Source organism: Triplophysa dalaica, chromosome 7 (assembly GCF_015846415.1).
Source record: "Triplophysa dalaica isolate WHDGS20190420 chromosome 7, ASM1584641v1, whole genome shotgun sequence".
NCBI classification, from domain to species: domain Eukaryota; kingdom Metazoa; phylum Chordata; class Actinopteri; order Cypriniformes; family Nemacheilidae; genus Triplophysa; species Triplophysa dalaica.
In genome coordinates this window covers 23323678-23350012 of record NC_079548.1, presented here as the reverse complement: position 1 = coordinate 23350012, position 26335 = coordinate 23323678, and the positions used below count along the sequence as shown (strand labels likewise).

General features: G+C 41.4%; 1 protein-coding gene across 2 annotated transcripts in view; it reads left to right on the top strand.

The window, feature by feature from the left end:
- The window catches only part of adgrl1a (adhesion G protein-coupled receptor L1a), a 147690-nt gene that overhangs the window by 72268 nt on the left and 49087 nt on the right, over positions 1 to 26335 (top strand). For both annotated transcript variants that reach the window (XM_056752074.1, XM_056752073.1), the window contains exons 3-4: positions 13604 to 13817; positions 15453 to 15562. In XM_056752074.1, coding sequence (XP_056608052.1) covers positions 13604 to 13817; positions 15453 to 15562 — 324 coding nt within the window. The remainder of the gene's footprint in view (positions 1 to 13603; positions 13818 to 15452; positions 15563 to 26335) is intronic.

Genomic DNA, 26335 nt, shown 5'->3' with positions numbered 1-26335 from the left:
TATTTCATTAAAAGCTATGATTATTATTATGACGATCGTTGTAAATAGTATTATATAGTTATAATTTTCTAAATATTTCCTCAGTTTTAAAGCACTCAAAGACATAAATAAAATGAATAAATTATTAAATAATCTTATAACATAAACAAAATAAATTGAAAAAAACGTTGTTTTGGGCTAGTGTCCCTTTCAAGACTTCATATTAAACAACCACTATTATAGTTGCTATATACATTACATATACATCAACATTTAGCATATTTAAATAGATAAAATGTTTGGAAATCAACATGCTTGTAAATAACACTGCTGTGTGGACAGTTCAAACGGGCAATAAAAAAAAACAAAGCAGTTTTTTTTGAGACGTAATAGCCCGATGCACCGTTTTATCTGCTTGGTTTCAACAAAACTGGGAAAGATCAAGAACATTAAGATTTTCCTCTTCCTGACCCTATCAAATGCTGTTCTTGGCAACATAGAGTTCAGTCAAGTATAGGCACGAAACAACAGAAAGAGAAGACGATCAGAAAGTGTTGTGAGTTGGATTCAAACCTGCATTGTCCACTCATGTGTCATTTGTCTGGCTGTCCATAACAGCAACACACCACAGCCAGATCAATAAATCCATTAAGACCAGTATCACTGTTAATGGCTACTTGTTCACTTAACAGCCAAGAAACACACTAGGCTACTTTAAGTCTTTGCATTTTTTAGATTAAGCTTTCCAATGGTGCCCTTTTTATTTTTTTTAAGAAAAGTCAACCAATGATGTGACTTTGGGTTGGAAAGTGATGGGTTTTAAATCTTTTTTGTGAACATTATTCGTCACCAAACAAACTTTGTCACAAAACACTGAAGCAAAAATTGCTCACCTCATCTTTCAATAAGCTTTCATTCAGCGGCATCGCGCTGCAGTATCTCGACTTTACTTCAGGACTGTCAATGTCTAGTCTGGAACGTGACTCATATTCATCCAGCGGACTCACAGAGACACGGACGACCCCTGTAAACAAACTGAGGGAGTAGCCCCTTTCTGCACGGCTTGTAAATGTGCAGTGAAATAGCATTAGTGCTCTTTAATAGGATGACAGGCGGGCCACTGATGGGCGCATGATGGAGTCTTGACGTGAAGGTTTCATTAAGTGTGTGTGTTTATTTATCTGGCCGTGCGTATGTGTGTGATTACAGCGCCGGGGCCGCTGACTGCTCCAATCTGTCCTCATCTTACACACATTTAAGCCTCACGGAGAGACAGACGCGTGCTTTCTCTCCGCCGCGGCCCTCTTCTCATTTTCCTCCTCTTCTCGAGTTATCATTCAGCTCTGGAGGACCAGCTGTTTTTGCTGTGCTTTTTCCTCCGAGCTCTTTCCTGCCTGAATGTTTAATGAGGGAAGAATTTGTTTGGGCTGCATGGATCCGGCATCGATGGGGCTTTTTGAAGCAGCGAGGGTCGAATTCTTACTTGTATTGGCTGATTTGAAGGCATAAATAAAGCAGCCGGAGTCTACGGCTTCATCACAGCCGGGATGGGGTTTGAAGGGGCGTCGTGCCGCTTGCCACCGAACGCGAGATGCTGAGAAGTTGGATTTCTCAGAATCTATCACATAAATCTTTGCGTTTTTTCATTTCCTCCACCTCCGTCTCTCTCCATCCTTCACACCTTGTCACATTTGCTGTGCATGCCTTCACTTTCTCTCTCTCTCTCTCTCTCTCTCTCTCTCTCTCTCTCTCTCTCTCTCTCTCTTCAGTCATGTGTCTCGAGATATCTTCAGCCACACACTCCTCTCCATCCAAATTATGGCTCCAATTCATTGGTATTTCCTCTCATCTTGTCTCTTGTGTCCTCTGTGTGGTTTTCTCTTCTTGTGTTATATCACATAGTCTCGTCCGTCTCTCGTGGATGTTGGTGGAAGAGCACAGTGTTCTTCAAAGAGCGACGGTGAGAGCAGCAGATCACAGACAGGGCTGCGCGAGTGAAAGGTTAATGGATGGCCTTTGAATATATATTGGGAGTGTGGGAGGTTGGAGGGGAGCGGGAGCGAGAGTGGTGGCGGGATGTTCTTTCAAATGGGCCTTTGAAGATGCTCTTGCTCTCCTGTCTGAGTGAGAGAGTGTGTGTCTCCAGCGATGAGAGACATCAGAGGCCACGTCTGAAGCCCTGCATTATCTACTGTCTGGTCTGGTGTGTTCTGCACATTTGCTTTATTCTTGTTCCTTTTGGGTGCAGGGTATGCTTTTCACAGCGTGGGTCATCACTATATTTCGACGCGTATGTGCTGCTGACGTTGCATTCGCACGAGTTCTGTGTCACAGAGGGGGTTGTGTGTTTTATCTAGCACCGCTTACTAATGACTAGAAGTAGCCAGAGATAGAGAGACATCCTGACGGGGGGCAGACGGTGTGGGAAAATAAAATACAAAAAAGGACATAGATATGACTAAATCTGGAGGAATGTGTGACACGATAGGGAGAACATGTCTGTTCTGAACTATGTAAACACGAGGTCCTCGTACATCACCAGAATTGTGAAAGAATATGTTGGAAAACAGTGCATAAAAAATAATTGTAATGACATTTTTTAAATAACAAACACCCACATGAGATGAAGTCTTATCAGTATGTTTAAAGGTATTATGTTGGTGTTTTCCAAGGAATTGTAATATTTTACCTTTTGGTTATCAAAACGTGAATGAGTAAAACCTATGCTTGCAAATTCAACAGTTCTACAATGAAAATGTCTGAGAAACGCCATTCAGAAGACAGTAGAGTTGAAAATTCGTATCCGTTTTTAATTCAGTGAATTTTGACTGACCTAAACAATGTCAATTTGTGTTTGAAAAATGGTTCGTAAATATTGTAACATTCAAATTTTTTACAGTTGGTAAACGCAACCAGAGATTGTCTCATTATAGGGAGATGGAAGGATCTGTAATACTTAGAAATGTAACGGCTAACATGAATAACATGAGGCAATTTTAGCCAATCACATAATGACAGTGACCTCAGTGGCCGGCGATCACAGAAAGAGCCACATCAAAAACGTTTTTATCATATATTTTGTTTTTTCTCAGTGTAGTAATCCTCTCGTCCTTTGACATACATAACAAACTTAGGTATCCTATTTTATCATCTATTGTTTTATTTCACAATATTTCACATTCATTCATAAGTTTCCTCTTATGTCACTCCGCCCAGTGATTCCCCAGGGCACTAGTACATGTATGTTCGTGCGCATGCGCTCTTTTCCAAAAAAGCGCTTGCATTTTCTCAACATACTAAAATGTGTAAAATAAAAAAAAATCTAATAATGGATATAGAATGTTGCTTGCTTAGTTTGTTCAAAGGCATGATGCATGTACTTGTCATAATAAAAAGGAACTATGCTTCTAACCACAGCTCTAGACCTGTAGTTCCAACCACGCAACTTTGCAATGCTGTTTGCGATTGATTGTTGGAACAATGGTTTCGGGAAACACTTAAATCGTTGAACTATGCTGGAACGAAGGAACTTGCGATCATAGTTGGCTAACAATGCTTTGGGAATTGCACCCCAGGTTAGGTTTGTTCCTTTTTGACCCAGTAACCCCGTCGAAAAAAAACAATTAATGCTGGTTTGGCATATTATGATGATGGTTTTCTAGTTTGTGCTGGTTTAAGATGTGCTGGTCCTTAGCTGGTTTAAGTTGGTCAAACAAGCATCAAAACATATCTAACCCAGCATATGCTGTTTTTTTCAACAGGGACTGGGTTGAAAATAACCCAAAATTTTAGAGTGCTGGTATTCGAGAGGTGGGGCTGCACTTTGACATTCTTTCCTCCTAATGTTTTGCCGATGGCTGTCGATTTCTCCAGACATGGCTAGATCCTACAGTCGGCATCTTCCACAACTGTCTTACCTCACCTTATTTCTCCTTGACTTTCGTACTCCTCTCTCCCCTCTTGGCCTACTTGCTCCCTCCCTCTCCTCTTTTTTGATTAGGGAAGGCAGTATTGCGTTTCCATTTATATCCGTATATAATGCGGCTGCCATTAGCTTATGACAGGCCGGACTAACTGAAGTCCCTGGTGGCATTATGCTGCTAGTTTTATCCTCTGCCCAATGAAGTAGTTTTATTACCTCTACGCAAATGAAATCACAAGACTCAGAGACTGTGGCGTGCCCTGAATTACTTGCTCTCTCACTGGCTATATTTCACGATTCGAGGATCAAACGGGGGGCGTAAAAAGCTAAAGGAGTTGGACTACTGAAAAATGGGTAGAAGGAGGACGGCATGTGGGGCATGTGTGAATATCAAAAAATTAAAGCTGCTTTTGATTCTTTAAAAAAAATGTTTTGTCAGTATGCATTGCTAGCTACAGGACTTCTCTTATTTAAATATACTAGAAACGTGAACAGTTTTAACTCATGTATAAATTACACATTGTCTGCACAGCTCCTACTGAATGGCTTTTTAGAACCATATGGTGTAGTAACGCCATCTGCCAACAGGGGCTAACTGGGCCACGCTAACCAGCCAAACCCTAACCCCCTGTTTTAATCTCCTGATGGCGTGAGGTTAGTTCAGCAAAGTGTAGCGGGTCAGTCATGTTGCGCGTATCACATCCTGTCCTCAACAGGAAGTTCAGGTCTCGGGTAGAGCGGGACGCTCTGTGTGGCTGACCCCCGCTCTTGAGTGTCTCTCTCTCACCGGGTCCTAATCTTAATCCTGGCGGTACCAGTCGTCTCCGATTTCTCGCGGCCTGGCCAAGCCTGACGCCGGCATGGCGTGAGGCTGATGAAGGGTGTGGAGACACTCGAGTGTGGTGCGATGTGTCGCGGTGGGAGAGGCGTGTGGTGTGATGTGGACACATGGGTGTGGATGCGAGACGTGGGAGGCAGTGCTGGGTTGTAATTGGGTTCAGTGCGGGTGGTTGCGATGGGCAGAGACCAAAAGACAAGCGGAGCTTGTGGAGGACAGAAACTCATTGACCTTCAGTCTGTTCTTTATAATGCTATCATTTTGTCTGCCTTTCTCCCTAAATTTTAATCTTTTGTGGCGTGTGCTTGAGCAAGCATAATGTCTATGTATGGGCCTCTGTGACTTGCCTTTCATATTTTTGGGAGTTTTTGTCACTTTTCTATTACAGTAGTAAAGAGACAGAAAACCAGATTTTGAGTGCTGCGTCGTGGGTTGTTGTCAAGGTGGTGCAAGGTGATTGCTATGGTGTGGCTTTTAAAGTGGAACTTGGTTTTTTTTTTGTGGTCCTATTGGACAAAGTCAAAAGAGACCAGCGTTATATCCCATCACAGACCTATTACATCCTATTACCTGGACTACTTTGTAAAAGGTAAACAGGCCTGGTCCAGTGCTGATCCAGAAGAACTTTCTTTAGCTATTTAACTTTACACAAACGTTTGAGAACATTTATAACCAAATTGAAATGTTAAAATGAAACCGAATGGACTGCTGGACCAGTGTTTACATCTTGCAAAGTGGTCAATATATATATATATATATATACACAGTATATATAGTATATACTATACGTGTTCCTGGGGCTCAGTTGGTAGAGTATTGTATTACTGCAGAAAGGATGTGGGTTCAATATTCAGGGAGCACAAACTGATCAAATCTACACCTCATAATACACTGTACTGTAAGTCACTTTGGAAAAACACCTTTTCTCTATTTAAAAAAAAATTGCTTCGAAAAAGCAACGTCAAAACTTTTATATTTGGACTCAAAAATACATCTGTGCAGGATTTCTCAGTTTCCCAATTATGAGGCAAATCACACTCGTAGATCGAGCTAATTTGCAGTACGTTGATCATTATTTAATGATTTACACCTTTTTCCTTAACATGATAATGACTTGTTAAGACCTGAATTGAGTCTTCATAGAAGCTTTCTAAGCTGTTTTTCAGGTGAACTTAGACCAAAATGTTGTGTTCATGTATTAATGCACACTTTGTGGTCTGCAGTCGACAAATACAATTGTGGCACATGCCCGAGGACAGAGCGGCCACAAACAGATATTAACTTTGTTTCCAAAATTCATAATGTCCCAATGTTTTATTTAAAGAGAATTATTTTGACTCTTTACAGTAAGCTGGGAGTGGTTTGTTATTGAACACTCAGCGAAAAGGAATGTTTTTTTTATCAAGTTAATTATAGTAAGCTGGTCCTATGTGACTTTCAATTTAGAGACTGTTGACATGTTGGCACCTTCCATCTCGTAAAACCTCCTCATTCTGCAGGATTTTGCACGTCATTGCAGTACTGGCGGAACATGGCAGCCATGCAGGCTCTAATGGTGCTGGTTTCCAAAGCCTGAGCTGTGTACTAATGAGCAACAGAGCGATTAAAAGTGGTGCCTTGAGATGCACAGATAGAGGAAGAGAAAGCTGATCGTATCCACACTCCCGCAAGTCAGCCCTGGAGAATATTCCTTCTTTACAACCTGCTTCTCTCTATTACAACTCTTAATTGCTTAATCCATTATTCCTTCTCTAATTGATAGGCAGCTCTAATAATCAGGTATTTCAAGCTCAATTCAAAAGATTGATTTTTATTTTTTACAGCTTTTGGTTCACTGCCTGATGAATTATTTAGTGATAATCGTTCTTTGTCACACAGCGCAGAATAGAGCACCGTGTGACACATGACAAATGATTGATTTCTGTGTAGGTGAATGCTAATGTATCACACATTAGAAGGCAATTTGTACTTTTTCATTTAAAGGTGAAATACTATGTCTTGTGACACTGTAATGTGCAGATATAAGTGTAGATGACTCATCCACGGTTTCTGCAGTGAACATTAATGATACCTCAAATCCTGCCGCTTCCCATAAGAAAAAACACAGACAATATCTCAACTACATTATACTTCAATGAGATTAAATGGAAAGTGAATGGAAACGTTGGTTTAAGTCTCATCTGTGTCTCAGGTATTTTTCAAAAATGTCTCCATTAGAGTTTCAGATCTTCACAATGTCACAAACTGAGCTTAGATTTGTCAAGTCTTGGCTAGTTAATATTATTAAAGAATTCTATATAAACTTCTAAACTATTCTCATCAAATGTACCTAAATCCAGATTATTTTACATCTACAATATGCGTTCATTGTACTTTATTTTACTTAATGGTTTCATTAGGAGCATTTATCATCCAAAGAACCTCTCAAAAGGATAACTTGTATCGGAAATTCAATTCTATTTATTTAAAAAAAGAAATGTTCTTTAGTCTATAAAATAAGAAGAAAATGTTGATGTTAATGACCACCTAAGAAAATCCTAGAAACCGCACCAGCTGCCGGTAAATTTTTCGCAGACAAACAGCCTCGCTTTTCTTCAGAAACATTGAATCATTTTCACTATTGTCTTTGTGGTGCAGAAATGACACACTTCACCTTAATGAAATGCTGAATATCAACTATTCATCGCTAGTAATGTGGCAACATGCAGACATGCTTCTATTCAGTGATGTAGGGTGCAGAATCCATCCCACAGTGCTTCTCTCATTCTTCTCATTTTCTATTGGCTCTCGAGTAATTATGAAGCTCTCAGAACCCTGCAGACCTTTAATGAGCCAATCAAAGCCATATTTTACCCTCTACAACACTAGGCACGGGTGTCTCCCCTTTCTTCGTTAAGCCCATTTATTGTGGCCTTCTTTTTAGCTGTCTCACCCAATTTGTGTCTCGCCTGCCCCGTCTACCTCTGTCTGTGTCGCTGTCTGTCTTGTGGGTCAATGAGTGTGAGGAAAAGATTGTTCGGGTGCTCTCTGAATCCCCCGTCCCCTAGGCTTTAATTATTGCATTTAGATAATGAGTCAAATCCAATCGCTCTTCAAAACCGTTCGGAATTACTTTACAGCTCTTATTATGGCAACATCAGCCCCAGTTTCTTCACATCAGTTGCCTTAAAGTGACACATATATGCCCCGTATACTCTGTAGCCCTGTCGTACAGAACATGGGGAGGGGGTGGAACTGGCAAGAGATGGAAAACTCTTCAGGGGGAAAAATAAGAATATGGAGCAGAAAACGCGTTGATGAGAAAAAAGTGAAGACTGCATCCAACATCCATGCATAGCTGCTCTTTTCCAATGAAAAATCAGCGTTCCTGCACCGTATGGAAATTTAAGACTTGTAGGAATTTATGGTACGTGTAGGAAAAACTTTATTTTTGCATATTGTGCTCTGTATCTCTTTGACATTGTCAGCGGCTAATGTGATAAACGGTTCATTGCAATAAAAAAGGACATTTATATGATACCCATTATTTGCTTTAGTAGTATTTATCTTACACCAAATAATACCAGTTAATGCAATAAGCCTTAATTTGTGATACATGTATTGAAACTCCCTAAATTATGTAATATATCAAAAAACTTAATAAAATATTTTCATTATTCAACTTATTCAATCATTTTCCAAATAGGGTATCACTTCAGTATAGGGGGCAATTCTACCTATTAACTAGATGTTCTAAAAATGCCCATTATTGGCATATTGTCTGTTTATTAGTACTTATGAAGCACATATTCTGCATGACCATATTCTACATCCCTAATCCTACCCAATACCTTAACCTAATAACTACCTTACTAACTATTAATATGCAAGAAATTAAGAATTTATTGGGGGGAAAGTCATAGTTACTGGTTTGTTAATAGCAAGAACTGCCCCCTATACTGAAGTGTGACCCTAAATAGTTTAATTAAAACAAACGTTGTAAATGAACTACACCTCCCAGTGTTACGTATGAGAGAGAAGGGGGATATTTATGAAAGCAGATTGCTTATCGCCTCAGTTTGCACGATTTTAAAGCTGCGTTGGCAATATAGTGCTATATAACAAATGCCAAACTAGCATGATGTCATGCTGTACTACTACTTGTTTTAAAAAAGGTATTGTACTGCTGTAAAACATGCACTGTTTTGGAATTAACTGAATTACTGTGATGTCAAAAACATGCTAACGTTAAGTTACTAGCGTCTCTACTCTCTACGATTTTGTTGGTTTTATGGCAAATGTGCTTTCACACATTAAGTCATCGTGTATTCAATGCCAGTTACATGCCGGCATGACTCATTTACCCCTCCTGTGTTTCCTGTCTTTACCATTGCGATCAATAAAAGCGGCAAGGCCAAAGCTAAAATACCTGTAAGTATTAAGATGTGTACAGCATGTTCCTGAAGAAAGATTAAATAAGAAAGTGAGAGTCCAGCTCACACAGAGAACAAAAGAGAGCACACAGTGTTTTTGTTGATGCCGCCGGTCTCTGGGCATTTGAGCCAGAGGTAGATACATATACTGCAGACCCATTGATAAAATGACATATCAGACTATCATTATCTGCTCTGTCCATGCAGTCGTATACACACATTATGGGTTGTACAGGCTAGTCTATTCCTTGAGTCTGTGATGACAGCAGGAGTCCTTTGAACATTGTTTTTGCTTCCCATTTCTTTTGCCTGGTCCTCCGTCCATGCCAAATATATTTTGTGAATACAGCGAAACTGGAACATAACAGTGAACCGTATGGAGAATGTCAAAAAGGATAGGTTTGTGCAAACATACAACACAAAATACTTGTAAACCATTTTAAAACCCCCAATGGATTAGTGCACAGATGAATCACTTTCCAAAAACTGACCCTGAACAAAGATTTCCAGATAACTTTGCTCTGGATACAGTATTTATTTACCCAAAACCCATTTCTTAATCCACAGTGGGGGTTAAAAGACAAAATGAAAGTATGACAGTCTGAATATCTTCTACACAGGTTCCATCATTTAGCTCGAGACTTGACGCCATTTTAATTCGGATTACAAAGATAATTCCCTTCAGTCCAATTTCCCCTCCGACGGGAGATAACGTCTTTGGAATTGGAATACGCTCATAAATGAGAATATGAGCCTATTAATCCAGTAGAAGTAGTGGGGTTTGGGAGATAACTGGTGCTGGAACTACAGGCTATCTGGAGATACAGACGGATGGAAAGACGGAGGCAGGAGAAATTAGTGGAACGACATGGTTGGCGTCAACGGCGGGATAGCAGAGTGCATTGTGGGACATTGCGACATGCTGGAACTATATGAACATGTGGGTGGGTGGGTGATTGGTCTGCTGTGAGATTGGCCTCCTGTGGCGAGACGGTGCCGAGCCCAGAGTAATGGTTTAATCAGTGACCAGCAGTATGGAGCTGTGTTTTTGCTCCACAGGAACGCTGCGGAAACAAGGCTGCACGCTGACACTCTCCAATCCCACTTTGCTTCTTCGCGTGTGTTGGTGCACATGTTCCCAGGATACAGGGGAACGTGCCTGTTTGCATTTACGCCAGTGTTTTATATAAGTCTAAGCTAAGTCTCAGTTTGTCTCACCGTTCGACCACAGTGAAATGCATACGTTTACAAAACCACTCCGTCCACAGCGGTGACGTCCGTGATGCTCTCACCTGTTGTGGTGAACCGTGTGTGACAGCCACATGCCGTGTAATGTATGATGCAGTTACACATGTTCACTTGCCATGAAGACCACTCGGACTGTGTAAGAGAACAGAAGAGGATTACAGGACAGCTAAAACAGAAAAACGGAGAGTGAAGAGTGTGGTTAGGTGCCAGGATAAATGGTTGACATTTGCAGGAAAAGGAGTTTGCTTTAGATACTGTGCAGCTCTGAGTAATGGCCAACCCTTACCTCGGGGTGAAAAGAGGTCGCTCAGAGACGGAGAGCTTTACATTTAGGTCCACTATAGTTTGCTCAGGGAAAAAAGTTTTTTGTTTGTTTGAAGTTGAATAGATGAAGCTGTTCAGGTTTTTGTACAACAGAGACCACTGTTATTGTCGGACTGGGATTGACAACAGGTGTAATCCTGAAAGTTTCCTGTTTACACAACATCTTGCAGGAGCATATTCTGTCTTCATAAATAAGTAATCAAAGATGAGCTATTTTTCTATTCTTGTGGTGAACAGAATCTGTTAAACTATTGTGGCAAGTATTACTGAAAATGTAGAAGATGGTCACGTCTAAACATAGCCTATAACATATAACATAATGTAAACACCATTCTCGCTATTAACTAGTTGGGCATTAGCATGCCTTTTATTTGCATCTTGGCATCTATATTCTGCATGACCATACTCTACATCCCTAATCCTAACAAATACTTGAACATACCAACAACCCATAACTATTAATAAGCAACAAATTAGGACTTAATTGAGGCAAAAGTCGAAGTCAACGGTTAAAAGCGAGAATCGGACCTTAAAATAAAGTGTGACCAACATTTTTTTTCGTTGTGATGTTGTGGTTCATTTAAATTAATTAAAATTCTTAACATCATTTTTGCCGCTGTATCGCCCTCTCTGTTGGAAACAAAAACTGCACATTACTTTACATACTATCTTTGAGAGGGTTCAAGGAAGATAATGTCAAGCTGACATTTCTTGTTAAATCGTATCTGACAGCTCAAGTAATTAACTAAATTTTTTTGTACTTTCTCTGTAATTCGTTGTTTTATATTTAGAAACAATAAGACCTATATGGCAGTTTAACCAACAATTGTGTTTAATGGGCCTTTAGGTCTCTCACAGATTACAAAACTGATGGAAGTCACTCTGGTGGAGGACAACAATAGGATCTTAAACCTCACGCCTTATAAACACAAAGACAACACAATAAGGCCTGTGTGCTGTGCAATGTGGATTTCTCACTGCATGCACAGTACAGTTTAAAAGAAAGCTTTTTGAATTAGAAATACATGTGTAACTTATCCAAAGCCATATATACAATGAAGTAAATTATCCAAGACGGCAGAAACATGAGAAGTGCTTAAAAGTGCTACAAAAGTTTTACCAAGTGTTAGAGAAATACGTGCTAGAAAAGGAAGGGAGAAAAATCTCCATTCTTGTTTGTAACTGAGCTTTGTGTGCTCTCAAGCAGCAATATGTGTGTATCTAAAACTCTGTGGCTTTCTATTTCCTGGCAGAGGTTTGCATTGAGTAAGCAAATTTTCAAGTTGTCTGCCTTTTATGAAAGATTCTTCCCTCCCTTCTATTTGATTGCAAGTCCTTGAAGCTGCAATGGCCGAGGGAGTGAATTTCAGGGGTGCTGAGGGCTTCATTGATCAGTTTTTCTAGAGCGCAGAGCTCCGCGGGTCAGTTCCGCCCCCTCATCTTTCAGCACAATGCCCTGCTCCGCAGGTTCGCCCCTCTCTGTGTGTCAGGACCACGGAGAGCTCCACCGTCTGCTTTTGTCCTCAGGAGTGGAGGCGGCTGGCAGCCATTTTACGTGGCTGGATCTGCGAGCGCTTTGAAAGCTCTTGTTCAGATTAAGTATGCCACTCTGTTCCACTCTCGGGCCCTCTCAGCCAGACGCAATGATTAACCCTACGGCACCCATAGCCCTCTTAACACATCCCTCCCTCTTTTTACTTCTCTCTATCTCTCCCTCTTATCAATTGAGCCTAAATGGCAGCCGTGACGTGTGGGCAGACAGGGTCAGTGGTGGGTCTGAGGTGGGCTCTCTTCCTGGTGCCGGTTTGGCTCAGGTGTTTGGGTATTGGCTCCCGAGGAGACGAGGACGTATGGGAGCTGCTTTTTTATTCTCGAGCTTGGCGTCGAGGTGGTGGATGGTGCCCAGCGTGGAGATGCGCGAAGGAGTGGGTGGATGTTAACAGAGTGTGTACGTAATGCTCACAGTTTGTTTGAGCGAGAGGGTAAATAGTTTGCTCTTCAGGACTATGAAGACTGGAAATGTGATCATTGGCTTAGAAAAACAGTTGAATCTACCTCTCTTTCTGTTTTAAAGCTTTGTTGGGGTCGTAAAAGGTTTTCTGTAATAAATGACTCTTTATGTTGTAATGCCAAGTGAAGATTTCTTCATAATTAGCAGGTTTCTTCATGACCTGTTATTAACACCAGCAGTCAGGCTGTTTTTCTGGGATCTGTGCGTGTAAAACTCTGCAGCTCCACACATTTCGACATAACTGCACTGCACGTAATTCGCAAAGTTTTGTACATGCCACAACCCTTTAAAGATTGCTATTACACGGAGTTTCTCCCACTTTCATATTAATACAGTAGTATAGCATGATACTCGATCTTTAATGTTTGTTTACCCAATATTTCCCTCGCTCTTTTACCAGGTTATGTCAATTTTTGCAATTTCCCTCAACTATCAACCCAGAAAATACCTGCGTATCGATACCCTTGTTCCTCTTTTTCAAAAAACTTTGCTGTACTTCTTCACTGTGCTTCTAATAAAACTGCCTTTCACACAGTTGTCCCAGTCAATCAGGTAGTCCGAGTTAATGTAAATAAGTGGAGGCGGGGACTAATTTACATATTCATGAATTTGAGTATACTACATGAGGCAAGAGTGTAGTAACATTCAAGCTATTTTAGAATAGAACCAAGTGAAAATAAAAAAGTTTGAATATATAATTTTGTTGACCAAAGATGACTTTGAAGTAATAAAATGATGACTTGCATGGAACAAATTCCAACCAGTTCCTATTGTATAAAATCAAACCCTGTGCTATGTTTTCTACCGAAGAAGTATCAGATTTTGAAATTAAATATATACTGAATGCATATTTTTCTCTTTCCATTTAGCATTAAGTCGCTCTGCAATGCCGTTTGGTCTGATGAGGAGGGAGTTGGCATGTGAGGGATACCCCATCGAGCTCCGCTGCCCCGGCAGTGATGTCATCATGATCGAGACAGCCAACTACGGCCGCACCGATGACAAGATCTGTGATGCTGACCCCTTCCAGATGGAAAATGTACAGTGCTACCTGCCAGACGCTTTTAAAATTATGTCACTGAGGTACGTTGAAGATAGCGGGCAGTTTGGGAGTTATAAACGCGTGCTCACATTAACTGTGCACTCCTGCGTGTGATAATATGGTTGAGTGTTTATCGTGAGAGTGTAAGTGTTGTGTGTGTGCTCTTCCCACAGTGGCAGTCCCTGTATGTGCTTAGCATTCACTTCTTCAGAGACTAGATCAATGATTTCCTCTTCTAGCTATCCATCAGTTTTATAACGCAGAGAGATGCGGGATGGATGGGTAGAATAAAAGAGGGATAGAGCCAGGAATGATGGTGTACTAGTTCAGAGATGATGAAAGGATAGACAGAGAGAAGAGGGGATTTGAAAGGAGAAACGTCCCTGCATGTGTTTGAGGAGGAATAAATCTTTACCGCTCTATATCCGGCTGTGCATTTCATACCGATAACAGCCCTGCATCCATACATTTATCTGCTTTAGTCAGAGGCAATAGCTCTAACCGGGTTCGAGCTGCTAGTGAGACAGAGGGGAGGATTACTCTACCCCTCTCTGACAGATGCTGTTTACATTTACATTTATGCCTTTGGCAGACGCTTTTATCCAAAGCGACTTACATTGCATTATACTATACGTTTGTTTCTGACTATGTGCAATCCCTGGGATTGAACCCATGACCTTGGCGTAAACTCAGTGTTTGTAAAATGATCACGCGTAGTTTGAAATTATAAGTGCTACTTGCTTATTCAGGCATTACTATTGCTGTCGCTCATATTTAAGGTGAAGGATTTCAACAAACACTGCTTGTTAAGCAGAGGTGTGCTCTGCCTTATGAATGAAATGAGCCACAAAATTCCACACCAGGCACGTTCACACCAGGAATGATATATAGAAATACAAAGATTTGGTAATATTTGTGGTTTAATTATCCATGTTTACCAATTCTTTGTTAAACTTTTTGGAAGCATTTTTTAAAGGATAGCTTTCCTGTAGCTCAGTCGTTAGAGCATGGTGCTAACAATGCCAAGGTCGTGGGTTCGATCCCAGTGGATTGCATATACTTAGAAACAAAATGTATAGGATAATGCAATGTAAGTCGTAAATGTAGTTTTCCATGGTCAAATAACTGAACTGTCACATCCATAAACAGGCACATGAAAATTAAAATATATTAACTACTTTGTGGTCTATGAAGATCCACACCTGCGCCCTTTGGTGGGTTTTATTGCTTTTGGTTTGTACATTTTAATTCACAGAAATCCTACAAAGTATGTGGTCTATCAAAAACGTGCTAATTTTTGTCACATCCATAACTCCCTAAACCCTCCTTTAAAATAGAAAGCTTGTGCGAAATTATTTAGTTTTATAGTTTAGTCAAATATAAACAGATATAAACTTGTGTTTAGATTTGGGTGGTCTTAGTCAACTCATACCACGAACTAATGTAGATTTGTGGGGGTGTGGTTTCACGAGGCGTTTCAGGCAGGTCTTGGTGAGCATTCGCTTTTAGGTAGAATGCATCTTTTGTTCCCACAATTTCATTTGTGTAATTTTACGTGTCTAATACATGCATGGGCAACTTATAACACACCAAAGACACAGAAAAACACGTATTCGCGCCATATGACCCCTTTAAAATGCTTTGCTGGGTTTGTAACATCTCATTCTCTCTCTCAGGTGTAACAACCGGACTCAATGTGTGGTGGTGGCTGGGTCTGATGTTTTTCCGGACCCCTGCCCAGGGACCTACAAGTACCTGGAGATCCAGTATGAATGTGTGCCATACAGTGAGTAACAACACAAACACTCCATGCCAACAAGCCCCACCCCCTTACCTCCCCTACCCCGCCCCCTTCACCAACCCCCGTCCCCACCTAACCCCTCAACCAGCGACTGCCATACACATACTCACACACACTCACTCACGCTCACGAGTGCATTCTCTCTTTCATTCACACAAACGCAAACGCTCATTCTCTCGCTCTCTCTCTCTTTCTCTCTAACACTCACACACACACTCACTCTTAACCGTTTTTCTTCCATCGACAGTGCGACGTTCCAGAGGCTCTGGGAGATTTTCACATCGGAGATGCGCTCCGCTAGCACACAGAAACACACGGCAGATAAGCATTCAATATCCCCAGCGCTGTGCAGAGTCAGCCTTTATTGGCGATCACAGTCACACAAACGCGCTCGCGCACAGCCTCACAAAGTAGCAAAATGACCCTCGGGGTTCTTTATCTGGCATTAAACACCTTTACCAACCCTCCGACAGACAATCAAAATGAAAATTGGGCGGCGGCGAGGCTGCGGGAGAGAGGCGGCGTTCCGCGCGCCCGACTCGCACATTGGGAATGTTAACACGAAGCTCAAATACATTTCAGGCCACGCAAGTGGCGCACATGCTAATATTCCCATGGCAACCCTCGGCTTTCTGCCGCGCCGCACGCAAACGAGCGGCAGGTGTGACTTTCTCGCACGCAGCTTGCGCTGGCGTACGTGTTCGGGAGCTCGGCTCGTGTGAAAATCTCCCGTCAGACGGCACCCCCTCCTCCCCCTTCATGACTTTACATGTGCAGGTGGTCCAGATGGGGGCGGTGACTCAGCGGAGGGTGGGCTCAGGGGCTTTAGTCGGGTGTAGGGGGGGAGTTAATGGGTTTTACTGCGAGCAGGAAGGGGTTATTAACTGGAATCTATAATCCCGGGGTCAGTTTCTCTGCTCTTCCCACAGGAAATCAAGAGGACGGACTAAAGCCCGCCAGTTCCCTCTCTCCCGTTAATCCTCCTTTTCTCTTTTTTCTCCTTTAGCCTTGATGCTTCGATCTCATTCATAATCACACCGACATGTTCATTTCGTCATCCGGCTCTTTTGTTTCACACGCACGTTCTGCATTTCCTTGTTTTATAGCTCCTTTCTCTTTTTGTTCACCTGCTGCATTCTCTCGCCTTCAATCTCTTTTTTCCGTCTGATGTTGCGCTCGCTCTCTCATGCCTTCCTCTCTGTTCTTTTCTTTGACGTGCTTTTATTCCATCTCAGCATCACTTTCCTCTTTTCTTCCGTCTGGCTGTTTCTCTTTCTTTTGCAGGTTTTGGGACGTGTCTAGAAGAGCTCAGCGTTTATCTTTAAAGCTCTCCAACTCTCTCGCACACACACGCACACACACACTCTGAAGTGAAAGGGACTCTTCAGAACACACTCTTTCGTCACCTTTGCTCAGCGGCCTTAATCCTACGTCCACTTCTCCGCAAACACATCGAAACACAGGCCTCGCGTGGCTCAGAAGTACTCCCTCTCTCCCAAATACGTTCACATGATACATTTTTTGACAGTATTTAAAGTATTTTGCGTTATTTACATTGACGTTATTTTAACGTAATTTAATTATGTTGTTTCTTTGTCATTTTGACAAATTTTCATTATTTTGCCTTTGTTGGATCTTTATTACTTTCCCAATATCTTTTATTCTTTATCTCTATATTATTCTGACGGTATTTTATTTAATTTTTGTTATTTTTCCTTCATCATTTTGACAGTTTTCATCTTTGTTATTTCGTTTCTTTGGTATTTTGTCAGGATTTATTACTTTTCTTTTTTCATGACTTTCTCTTGACAATAAACAAACTTGGATGCGACCTTGGTTCTCTCACGTTTGCTTCTTCTCTCACTCCGTAACTAATCATTCAGATTTATATAAAATTACAGTAGATAAGATGTTCTCCAGCAGGTGTTTTATTGTGGAAGGAGCAGCGTAAGTGAGAAAGGCAGGCTAGTTTGTGGCTGCTAAGTTGGTGTGTTAGCGTGACATATGTTGGCGAGCGTCGGGGGGTGAGCCGCAGCTGAAACGCTAGCACGCCTCGGCACTCCGCTCACCGCTTCATTTAGCCTGTCACAAGCTTTCCTTTTTTCCTCTCCGGTCGCTATCTAAAGGCCGGCGGTTGGAAATAGCTTTCTACGCTGAGGTGAGAGGATGCATGATTAACTAGCTGCTGACTTGCATTTTAGCTCCTATTTTTAAAAACTTTGTTTACGGTGTTTGAAGAATAGAGATGTGAGGAAAATTGGGACCTGATTCCTTCATGATGAAAAGTTTTCGCTGTCTGAAGTGACAAAGAAGAGCCAATTATCGGAATCCTCCGTCAGTCTCGTTTCCCCCGAGGGACCGCGGACAAGGAAGGGATACGCTCTCCTCTGCTCCTTTCCGGGCTCCACATGTTGTTGGCTAGCGTAGCGGAATAAATAGAAACGGGCCTCAATTACATCCAGACATTCACGCCCCTCAAGTGGCGAAGCAATTCGGCCATTTTTAATTACCGGGGGGTGGCAGCGTCGTGTGGGCCTCTGTGGAGATTTGTCGAGATTAATTGAATTTACTGTGCCTAATTGCTCTGATAATGCCCCATCTTTCACGGCTGGCCGAGAACACGTGCCATGGTGTTATTGGTGTGTTTACCGTTGACATATGTCCGTTTGTTTGTTTATTTAATATGCAAGGAATAAGGGACAAGAGACATTGCATTTAAGGACGTAGCTTGGCTTGCGCTGTTCCTGACAGGCTCCTGTTTGTGTGTGAGCTCCACCGTCGCCATGATAACAGCCGCTCGAGACAGCAAGGCGACAGATTCAGCCAAACCGTTTTACAGCCTCGCACACACAGCCGCTCGCACGCAACTGCAGGCGCAGCCAACGCATCAAATGCGGTTGATGAGTGCCAGCAAGAGTCAAACTTTCTGGCCCTCATATCCAAAGAGCTCAACGCCTCTGAGGAAATGACAAACAGGCAGCACTGCTCCGAACTGTGCCCCATAAAGACAAACAGCAGGCCTCGCCTCAGTCGGCAGTGACTTTCCTCGGCTTACTCAAACTCAGTTCAGCCCGAGGCGGTGTTGGCCAAGCTGCATTAATGCATCGCCGATCGCCGTAAGGTGTCCTCTTTTGCTCCCTTGGCAGAAACCTGTTTAGTCAAGTCGGTTGGCATCTTTCCTGGTGTCCTCTGTCAGAGTGCATTATATAACAAGGCCTCACGCACTTGATACTTGTGCAAACTTATCTGATAACCTCGCTCGGGTCAAGGAAAGGCAATTAGATGCATTTAAAGGCATGGTATCACAAGAGAGCTGATGTAAATCAAGCTGTACGGTGTGTCAAGCGAAATATTCTCAGAGATTCTGAGCTGTTCGTATGCCCGGACTCAGACTTCATTCTTTGACATTGCTCTTTATCCTAACAGTGGGTAAGCTAGCCAGCTTTTTATGTTAAATAGGATTCAATGTTAAAGACCCATTTAAATGCCTTGAAATGCACATCTGTTTTTGCATTTCCACTGAAACTGGAAAAAGGAAGCTAGGGTGGGGCATGTTGAGTAACTCCTCCCCCTTTTAAAATAGCTAATGGAGTTTAGTTCACTTCACAGGATTGAATCTGATGAAGCTCATGGAAGTTGTTGATCTACAGTACATGATAACATCTTCAAAAAACAGATTTTTCCATGATTTGAAACTTGATCACAAATATTTTTAAAGGGCTAGTTCACCCCAACATTCTGTCATCTTTATTCATTATCATCTTCTCTGGACCACCATCCTCTTTTGTGGTCAAGACAAGAAAAACACAAAAATACAGGCTTTGCATGATAGAGGGTGAATGAATTGTGAACTATTCCTTTAAAGCTCGATTCACATTCTGCATCTTTCAAGATCGCTATTTTAAATGTAGACCTGCGGCAGGTGCGCACAATTAGGGAGAACAAAAACACGGTTGCGATGCGCATGCAGTGCATGCACATTTTTCTAGGCGTGTTGGCGCCACATCGAGATGGAAATAGTAAATAAATTCATTTGAAGAGAGAAGGTGGTTTAAGACATGAATGTGATTCACCCCTCAGAAGAACTTTTTACTATTTTGATTTCAGGGGTACTTTAAAAGTAAGCTACATTTTATGTCTTTATTCTATTTTTAGGTAAAGTTTAATCTGTTGTTTATTGTTACTAAGATTTTGATGGTGGTACAATTACTAGATTTATCAAGTAGAAATATGTAGAGAAGGATTTACAAGTACCGATAACCGATGTTTATTTCTATGGCTTGTCTGCTTAGTTTTATGATGTCTGAATCTTTAAAGGAATAAGACAGAATGAAATTACAATTCTGTGCTAAATAAAATGTGCACAAAGTAATTCAGACTTCGCTGGGGCTGAATAACCTCTCCACTGCTGCAGGCCAGGCATTTCAGTTTGCTGTATAAAGTGATGAAAGCGTGTTTGACTGCACCGCACATCTGGATATACAGTAAAGGCCTTTACTGTACGTTCAGACTGCCAGCGACTGTGTTTCTGTGTGTCGCTAATCTCTTGCGACGAGGTGGTCAGAATGCGTTCCTAGCTTTGGTTGCTCTTGTAACATTTATTAACAAACTCTGCAGTAACTGACGAGAGACAGATGACTGAGCTCCACCCCTTTACTCCTATTGGTAGTCGCTCCCGAAAGTCGCTCGTCATAAAGTTGAGCAAATCTCATATTTGTTGTGTCGCTCGACACGGCCACTTCCTATCACTAACGGTCACTGTTGCTCATGTCGCCGGAAGTCACCGGGTCTCCATTGACATGAATGACATCGGCTTTCTTTGTCGCTGGTGGTGTGAAAGGGGTGTTAGAGTGCACTTCATCATGTGATGAATTAATGCTTCAGTCATCACTAGACAGTATTCACTTTACCATCAGCTTTATGTTATAGGGTTTTGTATAAAAGACTGAATCTGTAATAAGCTTAATGTATACATTCACAAAGACTTTTCAAAACGGTTATCCGAGTTTCTGTTTGGGAGTCTGTTTGGAAGATCAAAAAATAATTGTAACAGTTTCAACAGAGTATATTTGAAGCTTGTTTTTTAAAGTTGAGATTGTGTTTCTAATGAGACGAGTTTCATAGTTCACACAAGTTTCCCAAAAAGCTTTAAAATAAATAATAATAGAGTGCATAAATAGTTGATTGTCACTTTAGACGTACGAGCTAAATGATCCAAATACTGTTGTAGTGTTTACAAGATGTTACACACACAACTTGCCGCGCCGCATAAGGATTGAATTTAGCCCAGTGCCGAGTAAATGGAGCGAACAAAAGACGGCGTTGTTTTGAATGCATCCCACATCCTGACTGCTTTGGCCCCATAGAAAGCCTTTTTTAAGAACACAAACGTGTGAGAACATTTCAGTCGCATTCCAGCCTTAACTCTTCAGGAAGTGTTAAACAGTGGGAGTCAATATACAAGCACCAGGTGTTTCGCCGTAATTTGGTATTTGGGAGAGAGACGGAGAGTTTTGAAACTGCCGCAGTCATTAATATTTATTAGGCCCACGTTATTTGCGACGTGTGCGGAGTGACAAGTGCCAACGGTTTGGCGCTGGATTTATCTTCACCTCCTAATGCGAGAAGCAGAAGAAAGGCAGCGATACGCGTGTGCTCGGGCGCTCCTCCGGCTGCGCTCCTCAGGTGTGTTCATTAGCACCTCTTGTTATCACATGAGTAATTGAAAGGATTGCGGAGACCGCTGGGCTGAGGGGGCTCAAGGGCCACCGTACTCCTTCACCAAGGGCAGGGAAATAAAGCAGGAAGCCATTAAAACAATCACAATTATGCCACATGCACGAGCAGCTGGCGTCTTTTTAATGCGCCGGCGGTTATTTTAATGCAACTGAGTGTGCGCACGTGTGGTTTTCTCCACAGGTGGAAGAGGAAACATCAATAAATCAAATAACGGTCTCTTTTCCTCTTGCCTCCCTCATCATCGCAGCTTTTTCGAGGAAGAGTTCCTGCGTTATTAGTCACATATGCTTGTCATCTGCATTCTTTCTTTATTCTACTTTTGTTTCTCTCTCTCTCTCTCTCTGTCTCTCTCTCTCTCTCTCTCTCTCTGTGCCTCAAGGGGAAATACACTTTCTGTGTGATTCAGATCCAGGTCAGGAAGAGAGTCCGCACATATGCAACATCTCCTCACTTTAAAGTCTCAGATGAATGACCATTGTTGTGTCATCTGTTGAGAGATGGATAGAGCACATGTTCCTTCATGCAAAGGCCGGTGGATTATGCCCTTGTGAGATTTCATCACCCTTTTTTACTCTGGAGTTAAAATCGCTCTCAGGCGGATGCCGGCGTCAGCTCTTCTTTGTGTAAAGTGAAGTGCATTGCCGTTTGTGCTGCTATGTCACCCTGAGGATTGAGAACTGGTTTTATTTACAAGTTCCATTTCCTTGTATCTGAATGATTTTTTTTTAATTAACGGTTGTTGAAGTGGATGTGATTTTTTTTTTGCTGCAGTGCTATTCCACGCACTGCAAATCTTCATCATCACCTTCAAATATTCTCACCCAGCGTCCTTTTCAGCTGGTCATAGTGAGTCAGACGGTGCTGACCGCCCACGGCCATAACCCAAACAGTATATGCATAACTGGATGTCTTAGATCTCTTCAAAACCAAACAATTGTCTCAGTGGCTTTTTTCCCCTTCAGTGCCTCCATCCCTCTCTAACTCGAGGTTCTCCTCTTCAAAAACCCCAGCGTGTATTTCAAGACACACAATGGGTCTCGGGGGGAAAACAGCTGAGCTTTGCGTGCCGCTTGCGTGTCGCCGGCTACAGGCCGACACATGTTGCTAACACGTGAGCAGTTCCCCGAGCGCTTGTGCGTGTCAGCCGTGGGTACAGGCTAACAGTGCTAGCACATCCAGATCGGCGGGACATACAAGCTGTCATTCACACTGACACACTGGCTGTCTGTCTGTCATAGACACTGAGGCTCTTCACACATACAAACACACGCCATAACTGAAGCCCAGAATGACAGAGTAGCCATGGAATGTGCACACACGTTGGATTTCTGTTTTGTGTGCGAACATGAGTGAGAAGAACGGTAAGCGTTGCTGGAGAATCCAGCTCAAACCAGCATCAGATGGAGGCTAGTCTGACATGCGGTTGGCTCAATGAAGCTGGTTTATAATCATCCATGCTGGTCAATACAGTACATGTTTTGCTGGACAGCATATAGTGGTCAGGCTCAGATTTTTTGGACGTTAATCTGATATGTGATATTATACACGAAAATAAAAACGTTTTTAACTTGTTTAACCTGTTGAAAAAGTATTAATAAGATCTACACCCAATTTACATGAGTTATTTCTATTTTTTATAAAAAATGTACTAAGTTTATTTAAATGTGTTTTTTATTTAGAATTTAGAAGCTTTAATAATTTTAGAATTCTCTTTATGTATTTTAAAAGATTTAAAATATGAAAATTATTTCATGTACTGTAAATTGTATCTGCATATATATATATATATATTTATTTCTATTTTATTAATTAGTTTTTGCTACAGTATTTGTAATGTTCCACCTTATTTCTATTACAATTAAATAAAACTTTGTATTTGTTTTTAAGACAATTTTTAATTAGCTTTTCAACTACTGTTTTTGATTTTAATGGTAATATTTAAGTTGTTATTTCATTAGCTTTAGTAAACAAAAATGGAAGTGTTTTTAAAAGTATTGGGAAACTGCGATAACACGTCCATCCTTTCGAGATTGCCCTGAATGGCATGTAAAACCAAACCAACATTACTGGTCGACCATCTGCTGACTAACTATTGCATAACTCATCGTTCGATGTTGACCGATCAGACCTTTCGCATCTAAATGTATTTTAACTGCCCAGTATCAATTGTAAAGGACCTTTCTTTCCATACCAATAAATTATGATGGGTTTATAGTATTTGAGATTAGACAGCCATCACACAGCATGTGCTGTATAAGTAGGTGGTTCCTTACCAGACTAAACCATGAAGGATCTGATAATCAGCACTACACAGTTAGAGCAGGAACCACCTGGACCACCTTGACTTAACCGGTGGGAAGTCTACCCCCAAACTCTACTCTCGGTCTAACAAATAACCAGTAACATGCCAGCCGTCATGTTCCCAAAACCTGACCTGGTTTTTCCAGCAGGAGGGGGAAAAGAAATGTTCCTCCATCTCTTTTTCTCAGTCTTTTGTTCTTTCAAACTTCTCCCTTCCTTATAATGGCCTCTCTCCACGGCTCTGCCTGCCTGCTTCACAGAAGTGTACCTGCAGCCGAGCTGCATGGTTCCGCGGACCGCAATCAGTGATTGGCAGCTGGATCTTGATGGATTCAGCAAGTAGAAGCGATAAGTGGTCAAGCTCCACACTTCAGAAAGAGAGAGAACAGCTCGCTCGCCCGGTCCCAGCCAAGGCAGAACCAGCCCCTTCGGTTTCAGAAATCAATCTCTCTCTCTCTCCCTCTCTTTCTCTCTCTGTCATTACTGCATCAATCTTTTTCTTTTTTTAACTCTTTCATCCCCACAGCTCCGGAAGACTATTGCACTTTTTAAATATGTTCGGAATGGAATGCTAGTGTACTGCACCTACTATTTTTTAAATAGAGCACACGAAGTCATTATGCAATGATAAAAAATTCAATCAATAGCATGTTACATCATTGCCACATGGCTTACTTAATGCCGTCCGGTTATCGTCATATTATATTATATAATCATATCATTTTATTTGACTTCCATTAATTTGGTTTAGTGGTCAAACATCGTAATTTTCAATCTGACTGACAAAAGGTGCTGTAAGCAATTCTTTTGGTGTGACACATACAACATATTTCTGACAGATATTATTGAAGAGGGTATCTTGAGAAATCACACCAGTGGCAGACCGCGGCTCTGTAAACATGTAAACGATGTCAGGGGATTGCTTATACGTAGCCATGAGTCAATCAGACAAGCTCTTTTAACCCGTTTAGGTTCGATGATACATGTATGGCTTTGAAGCACAGGTTTTAAATTACTGTTGAAATAAAGGTAAAACGGTTATGTGAATGTAAAAAAAATACAGTAAATGGGCAATTCGAGCATTATGAACGTGACATAAAAATGCTCAGAGAATGAATTTGTTAGGATTATATTCAACCATCTGTTTATATTTAACTGCACCCTTGCTGATAGACTCTTAACATCAAAAAATATCAGTCTATGAAAAAAATCTATTAAAAAAAGGGAAATAAACATGCCTTATGGAAGTGACAAAATTAAGGATGCGGTTTTGGGAGACGATAAACTTTGTAGGATTTCTGTAAAATAAATCCTGAAGCAATTATACCCAATGAATGGAGAAGGGATGCCTCTTTATAGAAAATAAAATTGTTACTTCATATTATTTTTCATATGTCCATTTATGAGGAATATGAAACGTTATGGATGTGACGATACCGAAACTTACCTGACTATGAAAAATCATGCACTAAAAATAAAACAAATCCTTTACAAATTTGTAGAGAGATCTCACATGGGTATTTGAACCACCAAATGTAAAAATCTGTGCTGTTACCATAGTAAAACCACTGGGGAAAAATTGTGGTTAGGTTGACATTTTCACGGAATTGCCCAGATGTACTGTAAATGTGTTTCTAATAGTTTTTTCACTCAGCTTGCAAGTTTGCTTTCCGTTTCTGGAAATTGTCATTTTTACTGCATTTTAAAAGTATGTGAACTATAACAGTAAATTTACTGGTTTATACTGCGAGCATGTTCAGGCAGGCCAAGGTTTGGCTGGTTTGTATGGTCCAGCAGACTTACAGCACCATTCAAAATCATTATTTGTACCACTTCCGGTTCATTCATCAAATTCAAGATCAGGCACCTTACATTATGGGATAAAGTATTCCACGATTGCTCAATTGATGTACTACTAATTTTCATGTAAAAATATAGGCATACTGTGAACATTATATATAGCATATGACACAAAAAAGTACACGCTGTACGGTAGTACGCCATTCCGAACATACCTTCTCTCTCGCAGCGATGCAGAAGTTTGGAGAGTGGGATGACGAAAGGATGGAGGGGAGCGGAGGGGGCGGAGTGTGTGTGACTGGGGGACGCGTGACTGTGTCATATGACGATGAAACAGGAAGAACGGAAACGGGTTTTGCAAATCTTTGTGAAAGCGTTTGAGGCCATTCACCCCCTCATTACTCACTCGAGTCATCCTCTCTGTAAAGCCTCAACATCACACTGACAGAATAACATGATTTGAGAAAGGCTAGCCTTTTATTTAATCTCAATTTTCTCTTTTTTCCTGCACTTGTTTTTCTTTCATTCTCCTCTTTCTCTCTCTCTCTTTGGCTCATGCTTTTGCTCTCTCTTTCTCTCTCTCTTTCTGTCTGTCTCTTTTTTCCGATGCTTGAATAGAAGTGGACCAAAAAGGTAAAGACCACAATGAACATGAAAACCACAGCTCGCCCTGCCCGCCCTCTTCCCCTTCCTCTTCCGTTTCCTCTCCTCCCCTCATCCCCCTCTCCTAACCCAGCACCCTGTGTAGTGCTCATGTTTGATGTTTATATCCCTCCCTCTCTCTCTCTCTCTCTCTCTCTCTCTCTCTCTCTCTCTGGCTTATAACCGATACTCCTTCCAGATTTCGTTCTTGTTTCAGATAACACCAACACACGCCATCATGCGTACAGTCTCCTGCATACATGCACTAATCCCCGC